This window comes from Chiloscyllium punctatum, chromosome 3 (assembly GCF_047496795.1).
Source record: "Chiloscyllium punctatum isolate Juve2018m chromosome 3, sChiPun1.3, whole genome shotgun sequence".
NCBI lineage: Eukaryota > Metazoa > Chordata > Chondrichthyes > Orectolobiformes > Hemiscylliidae > Chiloscyllium > Chiloscyllium punctatum.
The window spans coordinates 125,026,898-125,049,679 of NC_092741.1; the positions used below are offsets into that span (position 1 = coordinate 125,026,898).

Here is a 22,782-nt window from a genome sequence, read left to right on the forward strand (position 1 = left end):
CACACAGTTTTGTAACATATTCTCAGGTGTTAATATGCATTGGTACCTGAGACGTAATGGACATCTTTAAAGTAAACAGAAAACGCTTTAGCCCAATTAATTAATTTAATGTTTGATGCTGTCTAATCTGGCCTGGAAGAGTTGGGAACTTTAGGCAAAAGAGATCCAAGATAAAAAGCCAAGAATCTCATGTGGGGAAATATCAAGTGATACAATAATGCTAGCCCTAAAAATTAGAAACAGAAAGCCTGTGCAACATCTATAATATTATGATGCACATTCATGCATGCCCTCAGCATGCTTCTTCCCTAACCTATCAACCCCGGTTTAAAGTCTTTTCACATGTGGAGGACAGATCATTGAAAATAGGGTAAGAGGAGGAGGACAGAGGATTTGTCATGTATGAATCAAAGTATTTAACAATACAGAGCAGTATAATGAGATGTGAAAATAAATCAACATATTCTTATATTTAGAAATCAAGATTGTGAAGTCCAGGGAACTAGAGACCAGTCAGCTTAATGTCAGATATTGAAAAAATAATAGAATGTTTATTCAAAAATGAAATGGAAAAACATCTTAAAAACTGCCAATATAAAGAGAGCTGCCAGCATGGATTTCAGAGGGAAAGGTTACAGTTTATGGGGTTCCTTTAGGAACACAGAACTGACAAGGTTAATGCATATTTATCAAAAGGTGTTTGATAAGGCTGACTCGTGACCAAGGGAAACAGTAGCAGAACGGATGGCAAAATAACTCCCTTTTTGTTTCTGTTGTGCAGTTAAGTGAGGCTACTCTGACTGGCAATAAGGGGGAACGGGTTTCACAGGAATCAACATGACGGACGGACCTGAAGGTACAGATGCAGGTGCAACAAAAATTATTAATGAGAAATACTGACCGTTAGCTGATTTTCTGTGAGTACAAGCTCTGTAAGATTTCCACATTCACCAATAGCTTCTGTTAACTGAACCAAACGATTTTGATCAAGTTTCAGAATGGAAAGATGCTTTAGTTTTCCTACAGAAAGGTGAGAGGGAACATATTAGAAAAGGAAAGTCTACATGTTCGTCTATTCAGCTGTAATTTTTGCATTTGAATGTGTTTTGAAATCTCATTTCTCAGGAACAACGCTGAGAGGGATGTATATTTAAATGTGTCAAGATCAACCATGCCAATCCCAAAACATAGAATTTATAAACTTGAACAGCATGACAAAGTATTAAGCTAAATTTCTATGGGTGCGGATCAATAGAAACATCACTTTGATTCTAATTGCCATTATGCATTCATTCATTCATTAACAAACAAAATTTATCTTGCCTTTACACCTGTTAGTGAGAGATTTTCAACCACAAGTAATGTCTAAATCAAGCATCCTGATGTTGGCTTAATTGGAGAAAAAAATTTCAGGAGCAATCCATTCACAGAATGTATAGAAGTAGAGAAAAAGACAATCCAGGTTTTCCACGTTTGTGAGAGATTTTCTTTCTTAATCATTCTTATTTAGACAATGAACTGCTCTCAAGCCATTTCTAATCAGCCACCAGAAAATGAAGCTATGTTCTGTGCATTACAGCAGAACGAGAAAAAATAATCAATAAAACAAAAAATTAAAGCCAAAGCATAACAAAACATTCTTGTAGAAGTGAACCTACCAATTCCATTTGGTAAAACCTCCAAGTGATTCTGTGAAACCAGAAGATCAGTGAGCAAACCAAGTCCACTGATTTCTTCCGGGAGTTTCTCCAGTTTATTTTCAGACACGTCTAAACACAGTAAGTTCTTCAGGTTTCCAATTTCCTATTTTAACAACAAAAAAGGAACATGAAAGTCTAGCAGTAAAGCATACAGTGCTGAGAAGGGCAACCCCTCTCCCACTGATTCAAACACGTTTTGTTTATATACATAAAGTTTCTGTACAAAATACTCAGCTATTCCAAAATGGAAAGCAAGTCCTTAATCAAGGGTCTTGTTAACTTAGCATCCAAGAGATTAAATAAGTGAAAAAACGCTTCATGAAAGAAAACTTTAAAAGTTACATCTTTCAGCTTCATTTGAAAGCGCAAATTTAATGTTTTCATATAAAATGCCCGCATTTTGGTGAAAATTTACTTCAAGATATCTTTAGTGCTATACCAGAATTGATCTATCAGTGTTTATCCAACTTCATGTAAAAAAAGACATACATTAAAAATATTGTTTTGCATGCACTTCTCATTTGTACCACCTGATCAGTTATTATTTGTTACACATTTTGTTAATTTTTTTTGAAGTGACAAATCTCAGTCACATTTCAAATGGAAAATGTTTACCTGAAGTCAGCACTCTTACTGTGCTTTGTATTCATCAGAGTTACACAATTCTCTTAATTTGTTTTACCAAAACGTAATACTTTACATTTATCCAAATTAAGTATTCAAATTATCCATCTGCCACTCTTCAGCCCACTGACTCAATTGATCAAGATCTCTTCGATAACTTGGCATACAGACTGTTATGAAGCTGTAGGCGTGTACTGTATCTTTAAGAGAGAGAATGCTGATCTGAACTGAGAACTTAGAAGCACCTATATATGTGACGAGATACAAGTCCCAGAGTGTATTGGAAAATTGAAAATATGTAACATTTGGCCGTGAAATGGATATCTGAGCTTTGGTTGCAGTTTTGACAACAATTTGAATTTAACCACTCCATTTAAATTATGCCCCAGAAAACTAAAACCCAATCGGGTTTGAATTTATTGCTTTGTCAACATTGAAACAATGAAATGATCCAATGTTGGGGGTATAAGAATGCAGACATTTTGATAACTGGTCAAAGAGCAACTACTGGAGAGATGGAAACTCCTGGAAAGCTAATTGCCCATCTTAACATCTTGCTCTCAAAGAAATTAGAAACACTTTCTACCAAAGGTACCTTTTCACGTGAAGCATACTCACAGTAATTAGAAAGATGACGACCCCTAGAGATCCTCAGGCGGAAGAGTAAAGACACAGAAGAAGACAGCAACTGTGCGGTTTTGAAATTAAGTTGGTTTAATTTTTTATTAAGTGTCTTATTGGAAGAGCATATTGTTGTAGAGTTGGAGGCAGACAGTAAACAGTTAAGAGAAAGGGGGGCTTAGAGTTGTGAATAATTGTTGTTTAATGTTCACTTTTACAGTTAAAAAATAAATTGATGCTATTTTCTTAATGTGGATGAGCCAGTATTGGACTGGGGTGGACAAAGTTAAAAATCTCACAGCACCAGGTTGTAGGAGAAAGTGAGCACTGCAGATGCTGGAGATCAGAGTCAAAACGTGTGGTGCAGGAAAAGCACATCTGGCCAGCAGCATCCGAGAAGCAGGAAAGTTAATGTTTCAAGCATAAGCTCTTCATCAGGAATTTTGTGAGTGTGTGCGTGTGAATATGAGTGCGCATGAGAGTGTGCGCATTTCTGGTAAAGTATGTGAGTGAGCGTAATGGAGTATAAGCCTGTGAAAGGGTTTGTGCATGGGTGAGTGTGTGGGTTTGGGGAGGGTTGCATGTTTGTGTGTATGAGAAGGAAAGTGTATGAGAGTCTGCGTTAGTATTCCTGATGAAGAGCTTATGCTCAAAACATCGACTCTCTTGCTCCTTGGATGCTGCCTGACTGGTTGTGCTTTTCCAGCACAACACTTTTTAACACCAGGTTAAACTCCAACAGGTTTATTTAGAAGCACTAGCTTTCAAAGCACTGCTCCTTCATCAGGTAGCTGTGGAGCAGGACTATAAGACACAATTTATAGCAAAGGATTACTGTGTCATGCAACTGAATTGATACATTCAACAAACCTAGATTGCTGTTACATCTTTTATTGTTTAGAATGGGTTTCAGTTCATTACTATGTAAACCCCAAAACTTCTTTTAAGTCACATTCTCAAGATAACTTAAGGTACTATAAAAAAAGTGACATCTCAACTCAGACAATGCAGTAAAGGTGCGACATTAGAGTCTGTCTGTGTCCCAATCTTGAGTCAGTCTGGTTCTATTTCCAAAATGGAATTTATAAAATATTACATGGATTGACTGCTTCCAGATTTGTGTGCTTTTTGAGCAAAATAAAATGTATTTGCAAATATAATTCTACAAATGCAAATTTACCCCATAGACTTACATGTGTGTGCATGCATGCATGAGAAAGAGAGAGCAAGTGTGAGTGTGCGTGAGTGTGTCTGTTTACGTGTGCACATGCTTGGTGATGGAGTTTAAGCCTGTGAGAGAGAGAGAGAGAGAGAGAGAGAGAGAGAGAGAGAGAGAGAGAGAGAGAGAGAGTTCGTGTGAGTGTGTGAGAGAGAGAGAGAGAGAGAGAGAGAGAGAGAGAGAGAGAGAGAGAACGCGCATGTGTATGAAAATAGGTCTGGGTGTGTGTGCGCGTGTAGTGTAGTACCTCTAGTGTGACATGAACCCAAGGTCCCAGTTGAGGTCATCCTCATGGGTACCGCACTGGGCTAACAGCCTCTGATCGCCTACTCTGCGTTATTGCATATCCTGAAGTCCGCATTGGAAGATGGCCACCCAAAGATCTGAGGCCGAATGTCCCTGACCACTTAAGTGCTTCTCGACTGGGAGGGAATATCTCCAGCTGGCGGCTGTTGCTCAGTGTCCATTCATCTGTTGTTCTAGCATCTGATTGGTCTCACCAAGGTACTATACGTCGGGGCATCCTTGTCTGCAGCATGTGAGATAGACAACGTTGGCAGAGTCACATGAGCACCTGCCGCGTACAAGGTGGGTGGGGTCCCCACATGTATTAGAGGTATCCATGTCGACACTCTGGCACATCTTGCAGTGGTTACCATGACAGGGTTGTACCGTATTGTGGTCGATGTTGTCCTGAAGGCTGGGCAGTTTGCTGTGAACAATGGTCTGTTGAGGGGTTGGTGGTTGTTTAAAGGCAAGAAGTGGAAGCATAGGGATGGGTATTGGCAAGGTGCTCATCCTCATTGGTAATGTATTGCAGGCTGCGAAGAACATGGCGTAGCCTCTCCTCTCCTGAGAAGTACTGGACAACGAAGCGTGCCAATCAGTTGCATCCCCTGTCTTGAGGTGGTCATTAAGGTTTCTTGCTGTGACATGTCGAAACTGGCATTCGATGAGTTGAGCATCATACCCTGTTCTTATGAAGGCATCCTTGAGCACCTTCAGGTGTCCATCATGTTTCTCCTCATCTGAACAGATCCTTTGTACGCGTAGGGCTTGTCCATAGGGGATGGCTGTTTTGATAAGTTTCGGGTGGAGGCTAGAGAAATCCACATGAGGAGGAACATGACGTGAAAGACTTAACAGCAACCTAGATTTATTCAATATATCATTTCAACTGCATGACACTTTAATCTTTTGCTATAAATTCTGTGTCTTATGGTCCTGTGCCACAGCTACCTGATGAAGGGGAGCAGTATTCTGAAAGCTAATGCTTCAAAATAAACCTGTTGGACTATAACCTTGTATTGTGCGATTTTTAATTATTTTTTTTAAAACAGTGGAATTTGGGAGTTCTCAGTCATTCATATTTTAACAGATTACAAGGCGAGGCAAGCTTTTCTGAGTGTTTGGTTTAGTTCACAGAGGGGTTCACCTCCATGTCGTAACACAGAATCATATTTTTTTTTCTTTGTTATGGACCAGGCCAGACCCCATCAAAACATTTCAAGAAAGTAACCTGGACCCTAACTTTGAAAGTTGTTTTAAGCTGGTGTACAGCGGATATTCCAGGAGTGACACAGCTGGTCAAACCACTTAGCTTTAAACGGAACAATTTATTTACAAGATTACCGAAATGAAACACAAACAAAAGAAAACAGAATAATTTAACCTATCTGAAAACCCAACAGATTATCCCAACTAAATGTTGCTATTCCAAACACTTGCAACAATCCCCATAAACACCTCTTGGTAAAAAAAGGTAAAATCAAACATAGGGTCTTACAAGAGCGATGTCAGAGGGAGGGAGTATCAGCATGGGCCCACTCCTTTGGGTCCAACAGCTTCACCACACAACTGCCTGATAAAACCAAACAAAAGCAAACAAAAACAGCTGGGAGAACTGACCACTCCTGTTTCATTGTATAAGTGTTATTCTTAAACTTGAAAGCCTTTTTCCTCAGGCAGTATCTGTTAGCTATAACCAAATTGCTGCTAAAACCAAATTGCTTCAAAAATCCTTCAAATCTCGACCTACCAGAGTATCTGCATTTAGATACCCTCTGATAAGAAAAATGAGGACAACATAACCTTGTTAAAGAAGCAGCATCATCACATCTTTGATACAACGTGGGCATTCCTGGAAAGGCCAGAGTTGTTGACCATTCCATAATTCCTTTAAACAGCGGGTCACGGATTTGGAGTCATATTTATGCCCGACGATGTACAGATTTCCTTCCCTATAGGACACTGGTGAACTGCATGGATTTTTAAAAAAATCAATGACAGTCTGATGGTCAACATTAATGAGGCTGATTTTTAATTCCTAACTTGATTGCTTGCTATCAAGGTGGAATTTTAACCCAGGTCCCTAGAGAATGAACTAGTTCATCATATTCTTAGTTTAGTTTAGTTCAGTACAGTTCAGTACATTTCCACTATAGCTCCATCTTCTCCTGTGCAATCACAGGTGACTGTATAAGCAGCTCTCTAAATACTCTACACCAGCTTGACTGATCAGCTTAATTTCCATATATGAAGTACATCGAGTATTTTTATTTTACATATTTCTTAAACATATAGCAACAGTCATGCCATTCTAATTCCAGCATCATTTTAAGATGGCTTCACTGCAGCATCATTTGGATTTCAACTATTGGTTGTGTCTCTTCTCAGACGATTGGTTGTTTACTTCTTTTCTTATTTCACACAACATCCAAATATCAAGCTTCTAAAAATAAAATATTTCAACACTTCTGAAATTTGAGACCTTACCTCACTTACCTCCCTTGGTCATGGTAGGACCCCCAGCACTTACATCGGCTTGCATCTTTGTTAGAGCTAGCGTACCATGAAACCGACTTTCAATTTAATGCCTAGAATAGTCTAAACTCTGATCATTCCTTTCTACCTCAACAATTAGCTGAATGCCTCCCAATGACTTATGCAGAAACGGCTGCCTCTGGTCCATCACACTTCTCACCCTGCAATAACCCTGCTGTCATCTAGGTATATATTACAATGTTCACTCAAGCTCCTGCAAAATGAACAACAAGTTTTAGTTGAATATTTGTTTTTATCACTTAGAAGGTTATGCACTTCTTCCCCTTCACAACAATAAAAGAATAAAACTTGTTTACAGAATCCTCTCTCCCGGAGTTATCACACTTTAGAAGCCAAAACACCATTTTTTCCTCTTGTGGGACACAGGGATTTGTTTGCAAGTCCCATTGCAAACTCCAACTCACTGCCTTCCCAATGCCTACTCATTTCCATTACCAATATTTTTTCCATTCCACTGAATAAACATGTGCATATTTGGCTCCAACTTCCACAGAACATAGTCACCTCAATGGTTTCTCTCTCCGCAGCAACCTTCCCACTTTACGTATTTGTGAAGGATACTTCCCCTGGTTAGCAGTCTAAGGCCAAACAGCATAGAAGTGGCACCAATATGCAGGCAAAATAAAGGGGTACCCAATTAAGACTCAGATGAAGAGGAATTTTGTCTATCACAAGGTTGTGTGCCATTGGAACTCCTTGCCATAGACAGCAGTGGGAGCAGAGTCCTTGTCCATAGTTAAGGCTGAGGTAGAAAGATTCTTAATCCGTTAGGGAATCAAGAGCTACAGGGAATGGCAGGAAAGTGGACGTGAGGCTTTCGGATCAGTCATAATCCTACTAAATAGCTGAGCGGGTTTGAGGGAACCAACTAGCCTCCTTTTGTTCCTATTCCCTGTGATCAACACCTCATGCTTCAAAAGCATGTGACCCAGACAAGCACAGAGATGCTTACAGTTGTGTTTGCATACCTTCCTGTCTAAAAAGAAAGTACAGAATTGACACTGTAAAAGTGAGGAGGCCGTGATTAGTGATAAAGATAGCGACTAAATCAATTACAAATCACTTGGAATAGGAAAAGCAACACGTTAGGTTTTTATGGGTAAATATGAGAAATGTGTCAGCTTTGCTAAGCATTCTTCAACTGAAAACACAAATGGATAATACATAAAATGCTTGGATAGCTATATTTGGAAATAGATCATGACTGAAACTGTAATTAATGAAATGGCAGCAAATGGACAGCACCTGAAATAAAAATCAAAAAACCAAGAAGCAGGGCAATTCCAAATGATAAGTAGAACTAAGTCATTGAAGGAAAGACAGTAATTGCTGAACAAACTTACCACAGGCAATTCCACGAGTTGGTTCCCATCCAGCCACAAATCCTTAAGGTTTGAAAGTGATCCTGTATTTTCTGGCTACAAAGAAGAGTTAAAAATTTACTAATTACTGCTAAACAACTGTGAAAATTGGACGGTTTACTTCACGTGAAAAACATTCAAAAACAAAAAAAGTCTATTTTCATTAAAATATTGCACAATGATTCCTGAAGCATTAATTACATTGTCAGCTCTTTTGGCAAATGCACACAATAGATTTTAATTATTTAAGTAACAGCTCCAACATTTTGAGGGCAAACTGCCATTTGATTTTCATTTATGGGGAATGGATAGATTGACAGTGCAGCCAAAACACAAGACTGGAACACAGACTGAAGAACAAGGCACCAATGGATTTTATTTCAGGCCATGTTGACAAAAGTTCTGATATTTAACATGTTTTTTTCACATTATGGTTAAAGGAAAGTTAAGCTGGGAAAAGTAGACAAATCACAAAAGTGGTCCCTGAAAACTGAATTGTTACAATGGACAAGTTGCTTTTGGCAAGGGGAAAGCAAACATTGTTACTATTTTTTTTCTATGTTTCAACCTATTGCTTCACATCCGATTTAAGTGAAAGAAAGAGATCCATATTCTCAACTAATTTGCAAAGAACAGCAACAATCCTGGAGGCATTTTTTTTTGTTAACATCAATTTTTGTGTTATTTGGAGAATGTTTAATCTAGTAAACTTTAAATCCTTTTCAGAATTAGTCGATTGGAAAAAATGGGACCATTTCACAAATGTTATGGAAGAAATGACAGGTGTTGAACTCAAACTAATCCTCATGATCTTAATGGGAAAATCTGTAGAATTGTGGGACATCCTTCCAATAAGCAACAGAAAGCTTTCAATTGCACTCTTACTGAAATCTAAGCTTCAAAGCAGCAACACTAAATTTCCAAAGCAGTACGATATTAGCATGCATTTGCAGATTTTACTCTGGCACTTGGCTAATGTGGAGTGTCAAGGGCAACTCACGTAGGTGAATTCTCACTTCCCTATGAATGGAAATTATTTTGCACACACCGTTAGTACAGGACCATCATTTGAGGCTCAAACTGAATCATTAAGGGCTGCACGGTGGCACAGTGGTTAGCACTGCTGCCTCACAGCACCACAGACTCAGGTTCAATTCTCGTCTCAGGCAACTGACTGTGTGGAATTTGCACATTCTCCCTGTGTCTGCATGGGTTTCCTCCGGGTGCTCCAGTTTCCTCCCACAGTCCAAAAATGTGCAGGTTAGGTGAATTGGCCATGCTAAACTGCCCATAGTGTTAGGTGAAGGGGTAAATGTAGGGGGGGTGGGTTGCGCTTCAGCGGGTCGGTGTGGACTTGTTGGGCCGAAGGGCCTTTTTCCACACTAAGTAATCTAATCTAATCTAAGTTATATTTACCTTACTGGACAGCAAATTCCTGTGAGCTTCAGATTTTGCACAGTGGAATAACAAGCACTAGCAGTTTGGAGAAAATTAAAAATTACAAAGAAGTAGCACTACGATCCAAAATTTCTCTGTTATGCCTAAAACATCATCTGCAAATATACTCTTCAGGAACATACTCATGATGTAATCACCAAGTTATTGCATATAATCCAAAAATGCACAGTTCTCGAATCCCATCTTGTTGAGTCCTCTTGCAGCATGACACAGAGGGAAATGTACTAGCGTTGACATCAAATTGCTTGGCTATAGCCCAGACATGCCTGTGACTGTTGCATAGCTAGATACAAGTAGCTATAATAAAAATCTATTAAATCCTCCAGTACTGTTATCTGTGTTTCATTCCTATGATACAGAAACTAATATAAGTATTACCTCATCAGGTAAAAGCCCATCACGACGAAAGCAGAACATATCTGCATTAACAGCCGTTGCTACTCATAAAGCAGCAACTCTTAGAAATCAGATCAGATCACATCAGCAGCAGCTTACACATTTATTAAATCAAAAAAGATCAACAAATTGAGAAATTTGCTGCCAATTTTCATTCCTTCAACATTTCCACTGCAAACTTACTACTTCCATTAAAGAAAAGTCCAATACTTTGCAACTCTAAAATCTGGGTCTAGACTATAACTTTTAATCCAACACAAATAGGGGCTACAATTACAGAAGTCACCAAAATGCTGTAGTTGCAATCTCCAGCCACAAAGGGGCTCCACGGAATGAGTCAAGTATCTTTTGACTCCAATTTCATCTTGAATATCTTTGTCCCCACACACATCTCACAGTCAAAGAGTCCTACAGCAAGGAAATGGGCCCTTTGCTCCAAACTGGTCCATGCCGACCAAAATGCCCATCCACACTAAATCCATTTCCCTGTACTTGGTCCATATCCTTCTAATCCTTTCCTCTCCATGTATTTGTCCAAATGGCTTTTAAATGCTGTTACTGTACCCGCCTCAACCACTTCTGCTGGCAGCTCATTCCATACGCGTACCACCTTCTGTAAAACAGTTGCCCCTCAGGTTCCTTTTATTCTTTCCCTTCTAACCTTAAACTGATGCCCTTTAGACCTTGATTTCAACCCCGGGAAAAAGACAGTGCATTCACTATCCATGCCGCTTATGATCTTATACACGTACATAAGGTTCCCCCCTCAGTCTCCTAAGCTCGAAAGTAAAATGTCCTAGCTTGTCCAACCTTTCCATATAACTCAAACCATTGAGTCTTGGCAACATTCTTGTGAATTTCATCTGCACCCCTTCCAGTTTAATAACATCCTTCCTATAACAAGGTGACCAAAACTGAACACAATACTCCAAGAGCTGTCCTGTACAACTGCAACATAACTTCCCAACTTCGGCACTCAATGCCCTGACTGATGAAAGCCAATGTGCCAAAAGCCGCCTTCACTGCTCTGTCTACCTGTGACTCCACTTTCACAGAAGAGTGAACATGAATTCCAAGATCCCTCTGTTCCACTGCACTCCTAAGGCCCCACCATTCACCATGAAACTCCTACCTTCATTTGAATTTCCAAAATGCACTCGTAAGGTGGGAGGGTGGGATCCAGGGAGATAGCGAGGAAAGAGATCAATCTGAGACTGGTACAGCTAAGAACAGAAGCAAGTCAAACAGTCAGGTACAAGGTAGGGCTAATTAATTAAACTGCATTTATTTAAATGCAAGGGGCCTAACAGAGAAAGCATTTGAACTCAGGGCATGGTTAGGAACATGGGACTGGGATATCATAGCAATTACAGAAACATGGCTCAGGGATGGATAGGACTGGCAGCCAGGATACAAACACTACAGGGAGGATAGAAAGGGAGGCAAGAGAGGAGGGGGAGTGGCATTTTTGATAAGGGATAGTACTACAGCTGTACTGAGGGAGAATATTCCCGGAAATGCATCCAGGGAAGTTATTTGGGTGGAACTGAGAAATAAGAAAGGGCTGATCACCTTATTGGGATTGTATTATAGATCCCCTAATAGTCAGAGGGAAATTGAGAAACAAACTTGTAAGGAAATCTCAGCTATCTGTAAGAATAATAGGGTGGTTATGGTAGGGGATTTTAACTTTCCAAACATAGGCTGGGACTGCCATAGTGATAAAGGTTTAGATGGAGAGGAATTTGTTAAGTGTGTACAATACAATTTTCTGATTCAGTATGTGGATGTACCTACTAGAGAAGGTGCAAAATTTGACCCACTTTTGGGAAATAAGGTAGGGCCGGTGACTGAGGTGTCAGTGGGGGAGCACTTTGGGGCCAGCTACCATAATCCTATTAGATTTAGATTTAAAATAGTGATGGAAAAGGATAGAACAGAGCTAAAAGTTGAAGTTCTAAATTGGAGAAAGGCCAATTTTGACGGTACTAGGCAAGAACTTTCAAATGCTGATTGGAGGCAGATGTTCGCAGGTAAAGTAATGGCTGGAAATTGGCAAGCCCTCAGAAATGAGAGAACGAGAATCCAGAGAAAGTATACTCCTGTTAGGGTGAAAGGAAAGGCTGGTAAGTATAGGGAATGCTGGATGACTAAAGGAATTGAGGGTTTGGTGAAGAAAAAGAAGGAAGCATACGTCAGGTATAGACAGGATAGATCAAGCAAATCCTGAAAAGCGTATAAAGGCAGTAGGAGTATACTTAAGAGGGAAATCAGGAGGGCAAAAAGGGGACATGAGATAGCTTTGGCAACGACAATTAAGGAGAATCCAAACGGTTTTTACAAAAACATTAAGGACAAAAGGGTAACTAGGGGGAGAATAGGGCACCTCAAAGATCAACAAGGCGGCCTTTGTGTGGAGCCGCAGATAATGGGGAAGATACTAAACGAGTATTTTGCATCAGTATTTACTGTGGAGAAGGACATGGAAGATATAGAATGTAGGGAAATAGATGGTGACATCCTGCAAAATGCCCATATTACAGAGGAGGAAGTGCTGGATGTTTTGAAATGCATAAAGGTGGATAAATCCTCAGGCCCTGATCAGGTGTACCCGAGAACTCTGTGGGAAGCCAGGGAAGTGATTGCTGGGCCTCGAGCTGAGATATTTGTATCATGAATAGTCACGGGTGAGGTGCTGGAAGACTGGAGATTGGCTAATGTGGTGCCACTATTTAAGAAGGGTAGTAAGGACAAGCCAGGGAACTATAAACCAATGAGCCTGACTTCAGTGGTGGGTAAGTTGTTGGAGGGAATCCTGAGGGACAGGATATACACTGATTTGGAAAGGCAAGGACTGATTAGGGATAGTTATCATGGCTTTGTGCATGGGAAATTATGTCTCACAAACTTGATTGAGTTTTTTTGAGTTTTTTGAACAAAAAGGATTGATGAGGACAGAGCAGTAGATGTGATCTATATGGACTTCAGCAAGGCGTTCAACAGGTTCCCCATGGGAGACTGGTTAGCAAGGTTAGATCTCACTGAATGCATGGAGAACTAGCCACTTGGATACAGAACTCGCTCAAAGGTAGAAGACAGAAGGTGGTAGTAGATGGTTGTTTTTCAGACTGGAGGCCTGGAATGCCACAAGGATCGATGCTGGTCTGCTACTTTTCGTCATTTATATAAATGATTTGGATGTGAGCATAAGAGGTACAGTTAGTAAGTTTGCAGATGACACCAAAATTGGAGGTGTAGTGGACAGCAAAGAAGATTACCTCAGATTACAACAGGCTCTTGATCAGATGGGCCAATGGGCTGAGGTGTGGCAGATGGAGTTTAATTCAAATAAATGCAAGGTGTTGCATTTTGGGAAAGCAAATCTTAGCAGGACCTATACACTTAATGGTAAGGTCCTAGGGAGTGTTGCCTGACAAAGAGACCTTGGAGTGCAGGTTCACAGCTCCTTGAAAGTGGAGTCACAGGTAGATAGGATAGTGAAGGCGGCGTTTGGTATGCTTTCCTTTATCGGTCAGAGTATTGAGGGGTTGGGAGGTCTGCTGGAATATTACGTGCAACTCTGGTCTCCTCCCTATCGGAAAGATGTTGTGGAACTTGAAAGGGTTCAGAAAAGATTCACAAGGATGTTGCCAGGGTTGGAGGATTTGAGCTATGGGGACAGGCTGAACAGGCTGTAGCTGTTTTCCCTGGAGCGTCGGAAGCTGAGGGATGACCTTTTAGAGGTTTAAAAAATTATGAGGGGCATGAATAGGATAAATAGACAAAGTCTTTTCCATGGGGTGGGGGAGTCCAGAACTAGAGGGCATAGGTTTAGGCTGAGAGGGGAAAGATATAAAAGAGCCCGAAGGAGCAACTTTTTCACGTAGAGAGTGGTATGTGTATGGAATAAGCTGCCAGAGGATGTGGTGGAGGCGAGTACAATTGCAACATTTAAAAGGCAATTGGATGGGTATATGGATAGGAGGGGTTTAGAAGGATATGGGTCAAGTGCTGGCAGGTGGGACTAGTTTGGGTTGGGATATCTGGTTGGCATGGACGGGTTGGACCGAAGGGTCTATTTCTGTGCTGTACCTCTCTATGGTTCTATATTCCTCCATTAACCTGTAAACAGTGACAGACATGGTAATGTCTGAGCCATGAAACCAAGATTCAAGTATCCAGAGGAACATAACAACATTTACTGTTGATTAGAAAATATTTATGAGCAATAAAATGGCAGTGATATCAAATCAAGCACACGAAGTAAGCCAGTGAGGGAACAATGGGATTAAGAGCGATAAGGGACAAAAAGGAAATGTTTAAAAAAAATTTAAAATGTTAAATCTGCATCAATAACTGAAATCTGCAAGATTGAGATTCCATGCTTGTTAAAGTTAATTTTCAGTGCCGTAGACCACGCTTTTTTTTAAATGAACCTGCTCAGACATGTTGCGACACCTCTGGGACATGTGAGACTGGAATGTGGAATGCCTGACCTGGAATTGGTGGCACTACCACTGCAATACACAACTTATCACACCAGACCTACCACACTATTTAAAGGAGCTATTCCCCAACACTGAAGTAATAGTAATTGTCACAACTCTCATCACAATATCTTCCCCAAACGTGTTTTTTTTAAATTTAACCTATTTTTCACAACCACTGTCCACAAAGAGGGCTTTTTTTTTATTCAACTTATTTTTCTATTCAAAGATGTGATTACACACCTCTAGAGCAGGTGGGATTGAGCGATGGCCTCTTGGTCCATGGGTAGGATCTTTCTGCGGGATTGAATGCAACTGACCATATCACATTTTTCTTTATCCTGCTAACTGAGGTTTCCTTCATGTGGTCCTATCCAATATAAAGCAACTGAAACAATGCATTCTCTTCCTTCACTCACATTACTACCTGAGGAGTTACTAAAGGACTTATCATGGATCTCTCCTCTTCTTCACCTAGTTAAAAATCACACAACACCAGGTTATAGTCCAACAGGTTTAATTGGGAGCACCTCCCAATCAGGTGACAGCGTCGCTCCGAAAGCTAGTGTGCTCCCAATTAAATCTGTTGGGCTATAACCTGGTGTTGTGTGATTTTTAACTTTGTACATTCCAGTCCACCACCGGCATCTCCAAATCATGACTTCTTCACCTATGTTATCACTTAGCATCACCTAAACACACAGGATCAAACAACACCAAATAATAATTCCATCAACTCTTTCTTTTAAGTTGAAAGTTTGTCTGTCACACACCCAGTACTGAATGAGCCACAATTTACAATCAGCAACATCACAGTCTTCAGTACGCATAAAATAATGCATCCTTACCCTGACCACTGTTGCAATGAACCCAATAAAGAAATTTGATGGAGAAATTCAGCAGGCCTGGCAAAATCTCTGAAGGGAAAAGAAAGTTAATGCTTTCAGTCTCATGATCCTTCTTCTGAGCTCGATTCAGGGAAAGATGGTATTCACGATGATGACAGAGAGTGGGAGTAAAGCAGTAAGCAGATTGGTGGATCGAGAGGCCAGAGAGTGGAAAAAAGAGCAGGCAAACAAAGGAATTGTTGGTAGTAGGCCAGGGGAAAAGAAAAGCTCGATAGGTGCTAATGGGGACGATGAAAAATAGAAATTGGGTAGATTGTACTGAAAGCAACACAATTTGTCACAGCATCTGGGACTGTGGGGATAGTTAATAACTAATATGTGTATGGCATTCATGCTCTGAAATTGTTAAATTCAATGCTGAGTCCTAAAGACTGTAAGGTGCCTAAGCGGAAGATGAGGTTTGTTCCACCAGCATTCTTCACGCTCTTGCATGCTACCTACTTTGGTCCCTCCTCAAAAGTTTAAAATTTAAAATTCTTATCCTTCAGTTTAAATGCATTCATCATCTGCACTCTTCCTAAACTCTACAATCTTCTCCAGATCATAACCTTCCCAGAACCTTACAGTCCTCCAAATCCTTACTAACTCCTCATCCTGTTGACTAAGCACTAAATGTATCTAAGCACTAAGCACATGTATCTAAGCACTAAAACCTGGAGTTCCTTTTCTAAGCCTTACTACCTCATCATCCTTGAAGACCCTCATGAACTCATTTTTTGTCCAACCTTGTCATCATCCCACAATTTTTTTTGTTAGTTTGACAATGAATTTTCTGATGCCTTGGGACTTTTTTCCACATCAAGCAACAGGCAAAAGGCAAAAAGAACAGGAAATTAGGATTAAAAATGAACAAGAAAACTCAATATTATCAATGTCCAGTCTTTGTTCATATATTGCCAACTAATTGCAATTAGAATGAAAAAAAGTATCATATAAGCAATTTCTTACCAAACTAATGGCAATTCATAAAGGAAAAAGCAACTTACTTTCCAGGTATTCAAGAACCTTAACATAAAACGTAGCAAATAGAGAAAGGAAAGAGTGGAATTGTAATTCATAAGCAGGAAGCAATTTTTTCATCAGTAATGAAGACTTGTACATTTTATGGGGATTCATTAAGCAGCATTTACTTCATGTAATAGCACAGGAGGATTTACTTCTGCATATCATGTCTTTTGGGCTCTTTTAAAAAGCTATCCAAATATCTTGTCCCCTGAACCATGCAAAATTTCTCCCCTCAATTACTTATTCAACTTCCTTTTGCAAGCTGTTAGAGTTTCCACGGTCCTTTCAAGTCGTCCTTTCCAAATCATCATACCTTGCGCAGTAAAACAAAAGAAAAACTCTAATTTCACATTATTATTTAATCAAAGATTCATTGACAGTCAAATGAAATATTTGGAATATGGAAATTGAAAGTACTATTATGTTATCTGAAACTCACCCATCTTGACATCAGAGCCTGTGCTGTGTTAAGGAATGGTGCGTGAGCATATCATGCAAGGTAAATATCTTAGCATGGAAGAGGGAAGAAAATCAAAATGCATCATCTGTACTCAGTACTAATTGTGTAAAGGCCCTAAATTCACCAAACATTAACTCCCAATGAACGTACCTAGATTTCAACTGTCCACTGATCTAAAGAGTTACCAGTTACAAATCACACAACACCAGGTTATAGTCTATCAGGTTTTTTTGGAAGTACAAGCTTTCAGAGCACTGCTCCTTCATCAGGTAACTATGATCTTTTGCTATACATTCTGTGTCCTATGATTCTGCTCCACTAGCTACCAGACAGAGCAGCGCTCCGAAAGTTTATACTTCCAAATAAACCTGTTAGACTATAACCTGTTGTTGTGTGATTTTTAAACTTTGTCCACCCCAATCCAACACTGGCACATCCACACCACGGCTAAAGCGTTCCCAACATTGCTCTTTACGTCAACTGCTGAAAATTATACCCTTGTAAGCTAGATTAATGTCAGAATGTTGATTAGGTTCCGTGCATGCAATTCCTGTACCCATATAATATCTAATGGCCAACACCAGCCAACTGTGCAATGCAGATATGTTTCACATACATAGGTTATGTGGGAGGAGGGAGTACATTTTTACTTAATTCTGACTATGCAGAGAGATGATTTATAGACATGTGCAATCTATCTTGCGTGATTAATCACAACCACATGCACCTTGAAATATTACTTCTCAGCTCCCTTCAATTATTATGCATTACATGCAATTCTATTTGAACAATGTTTGTTCATGCTCTCAAATGGTCAAATGCAATGCTGAGCCCTAAAGACTGTAAGGTGCCTAAGTGGAAGATGAGGAGATCTGTGAAACAGTACTGGCTTTATTGTTCAATAATTCACTTCAAGTCAACTCAATTATCAATTTTTGGGACTGTGACATCTTGTCATGTGGTAACAAGGATACAAAGGAAGCAAGAAATTAATTTGGTTCATCAACACTCTGTCCTTCCACATAACCTCCCACAGGCTCTATACGATTCATTCCCTACAGTCAGCTTTTTGATCTTCATTAAACAGAGTCAATCATTTCCACTTTTGCATGGCAGCTCACTTGAAACCAACTAATTCTGTATATTCTAGTCCATCCTTACCACCTAATGATGGTACTGTCAATGAGGGGTCCCCACATTGTCCATCAGAACTCAGAAAACGATGCAGACCTCTTAGAAACTACCATTTATACATATACACAGCATTGATCTTCCTCTGAAATTAATGGAGATCAGGATGCCTCTCTTGCCTAACTGCCTCCCATCATTCCCCTCAATAGTATTTTTAAAAAGAGAATATCTAATTTGGGCATTGGTCGTGTGCTTTTAAAGCAAAGCTTAATACTTGCTCCACTTTTAGAACTCTTTAATTTTAAGTGGTAATTACACTTTGCCTTTTAATAAATTTTCCTCACAATTATGAGATTATAAGATTATATTTGGGACTGTAGCTTTAAATTTAGAGTAAACAAAGGAGGTTATGTCATATGTCGTCTTACAGTAAACCTGGGTGTTAGTGATTAAAAGAAGGCATTGATTGTTGTTGCAGAGAAGGGGGTGTAATTCATTCATGCTTACAGACAATAACAGCAATCTCTGTAATTTTAATAATTAGACACAAAACCTCCTGAAGTCTCAACAAGTAGGGTTGAAGATGCTGGGCTGCAATAATTCTGCTGTAAATAGTCCATTTATTTCAAAGATGAAAGAGAGTTCAATTCAAATTATTGCTAATTTGCATATGTATATGAATGTAAAGTTAATGCACTTAACGTTGCCAGTGGAAGGAGGGAAAAGGAAGTCATTTTTGAGATCAGGCTACAGCCTTCCTTACAAATCAGTGAATATCACGGCTGTGTATGGTCAGCAGGGAGAATTAGCTATTAAGCTTTTCTGACAGCTGGATACAAGAGAACGACTATCTCTATTTGAACAGTTGCACTGTGCAGCCATCTAAGGATTACAGAAGGCTGATCTGTCATGATGGTGAAGTGGGGGGAATGCTGAAAAATCATTCGAACAAACTTTACAGCTTGTGATGAGTTTAAAATCCTTCTCAAAAACTGAATGGAAAACTGCCTGGAAAAGTATTTAACTGTAATATGGAGCAAACCGAGATATGCAGACCTTATTCAACACTAGGAATAATTATGGACTGTTTGCAAAAAGAACTGTAATTCTGTGAAGAACATGATGGATGATAAGTTTAAAAAGGGGAACTTCATTTTCTGTAATTTCAACAGAAGCTGTGAACAAAATGGTTCAGTCAATTTTTTTTAAGATGCTATAAAAGTTTAAAATATGAAATGAAGTCATTTCATTCATTCAGCTGTGAAGTGGAAGTTCAAATCGCTTTTCATCACTCTTGCTGGAAATTGTAATGCCTTCATTGTTTTTCTGATGGGCATTTTTCACTCCTGTGCATGATTGGTACTTCAATGCAAATTTTATTTTAAGATCATTTACCAGTTTTAGCCTAATACTTAATTAAGCCACAGAGGTTTTGAATGCTGTTTATATAATTTTATTCATCACTTGGACAGAGTTTTGTGTCAGTAAATTTTCTGATGAACTATTTACTCACTATTTACGTATGGTATGAACAGATGATCCAGTTCAGGCCTCCATGGATTCTTGCAAATTACCAACAACTTCAGCTTTTATCGATATTACTTCCTAGTATCAATGAAGCCAATTAACTGAACATTTATCAAATGATTTTAAGTTTCTTTAAATTCTTCACTTGGAACTTTATCAAACACCTTAAAAAAAAAACCAAGAAAGTTTTGTAGATATAAATTCCCCTTCAATTACTCCCTCAAAGAACTCCATCAGATTACTGTGACATGGCCTAATGCTACTAAATAGATTGTTTAATTCCACGAAACACTGTTGGTGCAGAACACTGAGATCAACACAATGTAAATGCAAATATTAGAACTTGCATTTAAACACAAGTCAGTCATTGACAACTTTAGTTTCCTTCAAGTAAGCTTTTACAGCATCCTTAATAAAACACTCAAACTCTCTACCCAATAGATGCTGCAGAAATTAGTGTAAAATTTCCAGATTCATTTTTCAAGACAACATTCATCATCTCTAATCCTTGGGGTGTTTACAGGGTCATTGGAAACAATTACCACAGGTTCACTTATTTTCTTGTGGATTCTAAATTGGACACATCTGGTCCAAGTTAAATTTCACATATCAGGTTATAGGCCAACAGGTTTATTTCCAAACATCTGGCATCTCCACATCACATCTGGTCCAGACAGTTAAAAGTACATATTTTTTCACAGTATATGGTTTACTGAAGTTTATTTACGTTGTAGATTCTCTAATCAAAGTTATTTCTTCTGCCTACTTAACTTTTCCTGCGGCTCAATACACACTAATATCTCATTAAATCTCTCCAAGGAGAAATTGAGTCAGTTCCAAGGACAGAAGGATCAAAAAAAGGGGAAACTAAAGATGTGAAAGCTTACCACTATTTCCTGTTGATCATTCAAGCTGTAAGAGCAAGTCTCATTTTGTAAATTCTTGACAAATGGAACCATTTTTTAAAAAAATGTAGTCATCAAAATTGTCATAATACCAGTCATATAAACAAAGGAATGATCTTTTCTGCATTGCCTGCTCAGAGCATACAATAGTTAGAATTGATCTTTTCTTGCCTGTCCCGATACTTTACTGTAGTGCCAAAGTACACCATCAGAGATACCAACTTTCAGATGCCAAATTATACCAAATTAATAATATCTGGTGCACATAAAAGAGTGGGCAACATTCTTTGAAGATCGGGTTTGGTTTTCCTGATGTCATGAACAACATTCACCTAATAGGAAGAAAAACTAACCCTGGTCTATTTCCCATAGCTATTTGTGCAACCTTGTTTAATGCAAACTGGTTGCAACCTCAGCCTATATTATCAAAGCAAATACACTTGAAAAGTTCTTCATTAGAGATGTCTCCAGGATGTGAAAGATGCTATGTAAACAGTGCGTGCTTTATTTCTCTGATCTATTCAGATTGTGACTGCACCATTCCAAAGCTACGTTCTAATTTGAGAACACATTTCATGATCATGTTGCAATTTGTCATTTAAGTATAATTAGCGTTATAGGCAAGTATTTGAAAACAGGACCTGAAGTAGTGATAAGTCCTTAAAGTAATGTTCAGCAGTTGCTTCATTTCTTAACAGAATGACAGGATCACGACCTCAACTTGGAAAACGTCAATAACAAACCAATACAAGGCACTTAAACATTTTGCAATCACTAGATTTCTTTGAACACAAATAATAGATTTTCCAATTATTTTACTCCTTAGGTACGTTTAGAGGTTTAATTTACAAGAACCTGATACATAGATAACTCTCAGCAGATGGTGCTCCTTAAAATTTCTTTGTCCTTTGAAAATAAGTTTTTAAAAGAAAACTAAATGCAAAAAGTTAAATAAAGCCTATCTCACAATCCAAAATAAATTATTTCAGTTGTGCTACTTTAGCAGCATGACAAGACATTTTGTCCATTATAAACAAGACAGTTTGAAATTTTCTGAATACTACCTTTGTTTTGAGACTCACAAGCAATCCTCTAATAACTGGAGAACTCTTCTTCAACTTAATGATTTACGTGCATAATCTCCCGTGAAAGGTTCATTTAAAGATTCAGTTTAGTACCATTCAATTTAGGACATGTGGTAATGAGATCAACAGTCACCAACTACATTGTCACCATAAAAGAATTTTGTGACAATACAAACCAAACTCAAGTAATTAAATGTCTGGAGGCAGGATGAATGGCACAATACGTTCAAATTCTCAAGAGAATGTGTATCGGGTACAAGCAGGCAAGCAAAGAGTTAGGTTCTGAGTTTTGAGAAAACAAGAGGCTCAGCTGTGCATGACTCAGATCAAGAACTTATCATTAACATCGGGGTGCTGGAGGCAAGGATAATGGGTTACCCAAGGTGGAAAAGCAGTCATTATGTAGAGCCATTTAACAATATTGAAAGCATTCAGTACGCAAGGTCAGCGAACAAAGAGAAAAATATCCATTGTATGAATCCAGTTAACAAAGTTAAGGACACTCGTTGTAGAACAGTAAAGGGCTTGGCCTCAGATATCAATACCCATTGATTGTAACGGTCACCCAATTAATATGTACATTGCCTTATCTGGATGCTCTTCCCTGTAAAATGACTATATAATTCATTGAGAAGTTGTTGTTCGAGAGAAGACTGTGAACTCATGTCTCTGTGCACATGGGCGATTGTTCTCTCTCCCCATGGCCTGGAATAAAGGAAGGTAAAACAACTGTGTGTCCAAGCGTTTCGCTTCAACCGAAAGGATAACAGGATAACAAAACTGGTGCAGTCGACAGGATCCAAATGGATAGGTTCCAATCAGATGGTGTCAACGGCCACCTTAAGCAATGGTGTCTCGAGACGGATGGGCCCACAAGGTAAGATTTTAAACTTTGATCCCTCTCGATATTCCAGTGTGCCAGAGACGGTCCCCTCGTCCGATCATTCTCTATTCTAAGGATTCCTCAAACTATAATTAGTTCAGTCGAGAGACGCAGTTTCACAAGCAGGCTGAGATTTGAGTCCTAGGCACTGCATCGGGGTGGGGGTGT

General features: G+C 39.1%; 1 protein-coding gene across 2 annotated transcripts in view; it reads right to left on the reverse strand.

Moving 5' to 3' along the window:
- lrrc1 (leucine rich repeat containing 1) overlaps window positions 1-22,782 on the reverse strand; it is a 179,367-nt gene that overhangs the window by 60,716 nt on the left and 95,869 nt on the right. For both annotated transcript variants that reach the window (XM_072560262.1, XM_072560270.1), the window contains exons 7-9: window positions 8,352-8,426; window positions 1,659-1,803; window positions 902-1,020 (exon numbers count right to left, since the gene is read on the reverse strand). In XM_072560262.1, coding sequence (XP_072416363.1) covers window positions 902-1,020; window positions 1,659-1,803; window positions 8,352-8,426 — 339 coding nt within the window. The remainder of the gene's footprint in view (window positions 1-901; window positions 1,021-1,658; window positions 1,804-8,351; window positions 8,427-22,782) is intronic.